This window comes from Marasmius oreades, chromosome 11, assembly GCF_018924745.1.
Source record: "Marasmius oreades isolate 03SP1 chromosome 11, whole genome shotgun sequence".
Lineage (NCBI taxonomy): Eukaryota > Fungi > Basidiomycota > Agaricomycetes > Agaricales > Marasmiaceae > Marasmius > Marasmius oreades.
In genome coordinates, this window is record NC_057333.1 from 92216 (window position 1) to 98886 (window position 6671).

At 42.3% G+C, this 6671-nt stretch overlaps 2 protein-coding genes across 2 annotated transcripts; one reads left to right on the top strand and one right to left on the bottom strand.

Moving 5' to 3' along the window:
* Positions 1-479: 479 nt before the first annotated feature.
* On the bottom strand, positions 480-1226 carry E1B28_002906 (uncharacterized protein; the record flags this gene model as incomplete). Its single annotated transcript, XM_043159857.1, has 1 exon — positions 480-1226. One exon carries the CDS (start codon positions 1224-1226, stop codon positions 480-482), a length of 747 nt encoding a protein of 248 aa, XP_043001811.1.
* A 2842-nt stretch (positions 1227-4068) lies between these two features.
* On the top strand, positions 4069-4275 carry E1B28_002907 (uncharacterized protein; the record flags this gene model as incomplete). The annotated part of the gene is made up of 1 exon (XM_043159858.1): positions 4069-4275. One exon carries the CDS (start codon positions 4069-4071, stop codon positions 4273-4275), a length of 207 nt encoding a protein of 68 aa, XP_043001812.1.
* Between the last annotated feature and the right edge of the window lie 2396 nt (positions 4276-6671).

Below are 6671 nucleotides of genomic sequence, written 5' to 3' on the forward strand. Positions count from 1 at the left end.
TTGGAAAGTGAACGATTCGTGACATCAAGCTTATTAGAGGTTTTTGGAGGATAGATTGAAGTTATTTTGGGCCGAGGTGTGTCCTGCCTTTTTCTAATTTGTTCATTTTGATTTTCTTCTTCAGATTTGCTTTCGCCAGAAGCAACATTTATGACACGCAACGGGGTATACCGATACCTGCTTTCTCGAAGATTACCCGGACGCCGTGAAGAAGTGGCTGCTGGGGTAACTTCAATACACTGGGGTATCCGTTGCAAAGTGGATGTTTTGTCTGGGACTGGGGCGTATCCCTTCAACATCAAGCTCAGACTCCGTTAGATATACAACTGGTATGTGCCGTCTGGACCTAGGGGATGAGGGCCTAACCTTGGAATCCGATACCTTTGCTTCATGCGACGGGTTCGATATGTGGGAATTTGATTCATTTGATTCTCTGTTTTGACGGTTCTCTCCTAGAGACCGTTCTTGTCTCACTTGATCTAGAAGGTGGGTTTGGAGCTGGTTTCCAGGTGGTGGGGTGGAGAGAGATGAGCTTTGGCCATAGATGGAGGTTCCGGGTTCTTGGGTCTAGGATGGGTCATTCGTCGTAAGTATTCTTGTCGATTGATACTGGCAAGCAATTTCTGATGTCTTGCTTCTTCAGATAACTGTTCATCGGTATTTCCCATATTTCCTACAACTTCTTCATCATAATCTCGCGTTGATGGCTGATATGGCGAGGGTGGAGGTAAGTTTTGAAGATATTCACCATTAGACAGATCGCTTACCATGCCTCTAATCTCTGGCCTACAGACATATCGAAGAAAGGCTAACAATTCAAAATAGTTTGATTCATCTGACAGATACTCCAAATCGTACAGAGGGAGATCTTCAGGCTTTGCATGGATAGACTGCTGAAACAGATGAAGATACATTATTAAATCTTGTCTATACACAGGACAGTTCATTCTCAACACAATCAATTCTGTTCTGTCAAGCAGTACTCTTTCCACGTCTTTGCGAGTGCCGTACCCTCGGGGATATAATCGCATATACCCAGGGAAGGGAAGGCTAGAGTTTGCTGGAGGTGGTGATCGAGGGTCGGTAGCTTCTGGGATGACCTGTCTGTTGTGACTCATAGGCGAGGCTTCGCTCATGGTTGATCTAGGGGGTGTTATTGGCGTCTCCACAGGTAAGTCCAGTTGTTTTCTTTCGTCGCTCTCGTCCTGGGGTGCTCCAGGGGCCATATTGCGAAAAAACTGGCTTAAGTTATCATATCGCTGGGTTCTTCTTAATGCGGTATCGTGATATAAATCGGAAAAGACCTTAAAGATGCATATTTATACAATTTTAACACTTATAAGTTATAAATTATGGGATTAATAGGACTAGAGTGAGCCCGCACTTCTAGTTAAAGCATGAGCCTCTACAAGAGACTTTATCCATACGAAATGTACAAAATTAGGAAAGATGAGAGACTTCGCTGAAGTTCAGAAAACTGTATGAACTTTGGGAAGCAGCTGTTTAAAAACCTTCGTTCTTTTATTGGAAGGCCTCCTCTTACTCCTGGAATGCTCATAGCGAACATAGGGATTTTATTATACACTTTATTGAAACTTCAACGAAGTCTGGTTGGACTGCTCGGATATATGGAATTCTCGGATATAGAAATCCAAACAAGGATAAAGGAAGGAACATCCGATTCTCACGAACGGAAAATGGAAAGAATAGGAATTTCTCGGAAAACCAAGGAAACACGGACTTCAGTGAAGTGCACGTGTTATTTGATTTCAAGAGAGAAACCTTGGGGACAGGGCCTAGGATCGAGGCTAGATCTTCTCCAAAAAGGAATAGAACAGGAACAGGAAGAATGGATACACCTGAAACAGGGACTCGTTCCCTAGGAAAAACAGGAGAATGTGGATATGTCGGGTACTTCGGTGAAGTCAAGTCCCTACATCACAACCAGGAAACAAGGAACAAATATTCAATTTAATATTTGATTTGGCACTTCAGCACATAAAACTCTTGTATTATACCCGATTAAGCGAGTTTCTGTTCGACTGAAAGGGATTTCATTATTATTTACCAGTTTCACACACATTTTGGACTTTTACTATTATTTACTAGAAAAATTGTATATAAGGAGGGCAGGAAAGAGGGATTTTCCCCAGCAACCTACGAGAGGAGACGCAGTTCACCTACTAGGATTCGCTCAAGATTTGACCTTTGCCCCAATCTTCACTGAAGTTGGTGTTCTGTGTTTGGAAGGATAGATTAGATTATTGCAATTGAATTTGGTATTGGCATATTGTCTTGGAATTGAACTCTGGATATTGAAGTCAATTTGGACTTATATTGAATTTGGATTGCTATTCTCTAGTTTGGATATTGAACTTGGAACCGAACTTCGGTGAAGACTTGTAAAAGCTTTGTTGAAAAGTCAGATATCGAATTTTGGGATTTGTGAATCATATTGTCACTCTTGTAGTGAAAGAACCTTGATTGAAACTTCTATAAAACCGAAGACCCCTCATATTCTATCTTTCTTGGTGCCTCTTAGTGAAAACTAAAGCCTTAAGAATACCGACCTCCACCCCTTACACTTGTGTATACTCTTCTTGGTGTGGTTTTGGTTTGCGCACTTCGTGCTTGAGGTGTGTTTACTAGCCATATTTAGTGGTGTTACAAAGCGTTATTAGCAGGTTCGGGAGATTGGCTTGGTGTTGGTGCTCTGGAATGAGGACCAGTGGCAGGGGTTGGATATGGCTGGGTGGTTGATGAAGTGTGACGAGTTTGCATAGCTCGTAGTCGAGCTCTGCGGTCTGCTTCTACATCTTTAGGAAGTGGTATACGAGGTCGATTCATTGTCCGCATGAATCCAGGCGACCTTCGTTCAGTATTGGTGATGTCTCTGAATAGAGACGATGGTGAAGGGATTGGGGTTTCTAGTACAAGCTCTTCAGGTGGTGGATCATGGAAATTTGGAGTGTTAATGATCGGTGATGGAGGATGGATTAGCCGTTGTCCACAGTTTGCGGGTGCAGCAAACAGATTCATTGGGTACGTGGATGGTTCCTCGGGATCGGAGTCTTCCACTAATCTTCGCCCAGTGGTGTCAAAACCAGATGGCGGGCACCACTTACCTTAATCTCCGTACTTCCCATTAAGCCTAGTTCATTGGCTTGGGAGTTGGCGGTCCAGATGCAGATCCGACTATTGGATCCATCTTGGACCTTGTACATTTCTATCCTATATAAGATGTACGACTTAGTAGTTACATTCTTTGGAATTAAACTCGACTCTGGTTTCCCAGTGACCTGGTCTAAGGCAGCTCAGCTCAGGGAGCCATTTAGCTTTGGCTACTGTCAAGACTCTGTCATTCTCTTCATTGTCTTCTTCAATCTCCTCAACACTCTCCGACACACTCCAATCGACTCTGTTTCTTTCCACTCTTCATCTTAGATCACTCTTCCTCTAGTATATCTTTCAGTACATATCTTGTCTCTTATATTATTGTTTCTCCTTTCTGTTCCATTCAGTTCCGAGTCATTCCGCACATCCTTAACACTACAGCGCAACCAGCAACCTGTATTGGCAAGGTTGGATTGGAAGGAGTAGGAGTAGAGGGAGTAGTGTTTTGGTCACCTTGAGAGCAACACAATTTTCTCTGGGCTGTCAGGTTTCCTGTCCCTGTGGATCTGGTGCTTTTTGTGGTCTTTGCTTTGTTACTTCCTTCCATGCTGATATTGGTGGCAGCTGTGTGTCTGCAAACTGGCAATGGAGAGGAGGCAAAATTTATATTTGTGGTTGTTATGCTATTCTGTGATGAGTCTGACGATGTTCCCTCACATAGCATTACTCACTACTCTCCATGTTTTTGACATTCCACTCAATACAATCATGCCCCCTCATAACAAAGTATTCTGTGTAGTCTGCAATCATATAGAACCACCTAAAGAGGCTCATGCTCATCTATGCCAACTCACCTCAAGCTCAGTGCCCTATTCTACATGACAGCCCACTGCACCAACAAATTAATCTTTATACCCATCTATTGACGACAGCAGTAGTGAAGATGACGAGGCTATGGACATTCCAGAACCATCTGAACTTATTCATGGTCCTGAAATTGACATCCCCGAGGATGATGTTGTGTTTGATCCTGCACCTGAACGGAGCAGTGAGCTTCCTGCCAACACCCATGAGTTATTGCAGGGGATGTTGGGCGACTCTTTATTGGTTTTTTCAGACAAGGAAGATGGTGGAACTGAGCCAGATGATAACAATGATTAGTCGGACTTTGATGAGGAGAGCAAGGAGAGTGGCCGAAGCTATTTTAATGTTGATTGGGACAGATTTGAGCAACAGTACATGTCAGCTTGGGACTTGACAGGGTTGGAAATAAAAAAGAGCTTGACACTGGTGTGTTTTATCTTTGTTAATTCATCTCCCAACTCTAAATTTTGGACCTCAGCCTTAAAGTTGCTAGAATATCAACGGCATCTCTGTCGCATTTTTGCATATAAAGTTAAAACACATACACCAGACAATGACCACCAACACCCCCACCACGCACCCCCTGAACCGCTATCGCGGATATAATCTACTAGTACCTAAATAAACGCATTTTTAACATTTTTATATATAATATAATCAAAATGGGAACATAATATGAGGATTAGAGCAAGCCCAAGCTGCTAGTCAAAGCACGGGTCTATTTGCGGGTTATCCGAAGTACAGAAAGTACGAAACACCCTATAGATGAGAGTCTTTGACGTTCTGAAACCTGTAGGAACTGATGAAGCAGCCTTTAAAAACCTTCGTTTATTTGGATAGGCCTCGTCTCACTCGCAATTACCTGTAGCAAACATGGGGACACTTGATTTTACTATCAATTTATTGATTTCTTCGATATTGGTTGAAAAGACGGAAACAACTCTTAGAAGTACATCTGGAAGTAACAATCGGACGGATGTAACTATCTAAAGTCCACTTCGGACTTAAGGAACAGAAACAATGCCGGTGGCTGTAACTTACAGCTGGAAACAAGAAAAGGGGCGGATGTCGACGATGTCCGGTCAGAAAGGACATTCTACCAGGAAAGAACCATAGGAACGATCCCTGGAATGTAGATCGAGCAGTTTTGGACTATTCCAGATCGGATAGAACAAGAGAGAACAAGGGAGCACATGGGGACTCGCCTTGGAAACAAAAAGGGGTCAGGATGTATCCACATGCAAATGTCAAAGATATCCGACTCGGAACAGGAATAAAGAAAATATGAGGAAAAGGAATAAGGAATACTATATTCTGGACAGTTTTATATCTAATTGACATGTACTATACCTGATTAAGGGTACTTTGGTATCTCTGAAAGGGATTTCTCTATATTTTCGACTTTTTACCATATCTTCGACGTTTGATTATTATTTATTCGAAAAGGCGTATATAAGGGAGGATGGTAGCAGCAGTATTTTCCCCAGTAACCTACGACAGAAGCCTAAGTGCTTTCACTAGGGGACTCTGGCTCATACTTTGCCCCACTTCTTCGAAGTTGGTGTTTGTATTTGGAAAAGATTGGATTTGAACTTTGAATTTGATTTGAATTTGTTGCCACTTTGGTACTTGGAAACTTTGAACTTGTAGAGTCGCTTTGACTCGAATTTGAATTGAATTTGATAGTTCTATTTGAACTTAGAAAGAATTGAACACCTCCTCGAAGTAGTGAACTTCGTAGAAAGCCTTTGTCATTTTGACTTGTGAACACAGAATTTGAAATTTGTTTTGAACCATATAAAGCCCCACCCTTGAAGTCTTATCTTAGAGTTCTCAGTGAACCTTGCTGAGAGCGTCCATTGATACCGACCTCCACAAATCAACTACGCTAATTGCTAGTGTTGGGTTTGGTTTTGCGCACTTCATGCTTGGAGTGTGTTTTGCTGCACCTAGTAGTAGTTTTTTAGTGCCGTTATCATTGGTGACCACCGCAGGGGGTGGTATCACTAAGAAAAGACTTCATTTACATTGTACATCTCGACTTCGAAGAAGTTCGCTTCGAGAAGTTACCCTATACCCGTTGAACTTTACGGAAGAATCTGTCAAAATTGCTCCTAAAAGCGACCCACCAGTTGCGAATAAAGGAAAAGCGTTAGAGACTTCTAAGAAAAGGACAACTTTGACTTCGACTGTTGCAGGACAGTCACAATTGTTTGATCACAGTCTCTCAAATATTCAGAAGAAGCTTGAGGAACTGAGAAAAAGGAATACAGAACAAATAAGAGATTCGGAAGCAGCCCGGTTAAGAATAAATCAATCTTTAGCTGAGTCGCCGACGAAAAGAGGGTATTTTACCGTCGAAGAAGGCATTAGTACTGCTAGTCTAGTACCATTACCATCTTCCTCACGTGAATCATCTTTATCGAGTTTGTTGTCAGACGTAGAATCAGAATTTAGAATGTCGAATAGAAATGAATCGATGGCGCCGACAGAAATGTCGGATCGCCCACCAAAGAACTCCTGGATGGAGCTCTCCAAAGAAGCGAGAGATGTCCTGAAAGGGGACAAATACAAGTTGCGACTTCAGGTCTTTAGTAAAGATCACCCGGAACATTTCGAAGGTTGGCTTACAGCCTTAGAGGATTATTTCCGGTTCCATAACATAGAGAATGGTGAAGCACGGATCAATTTTA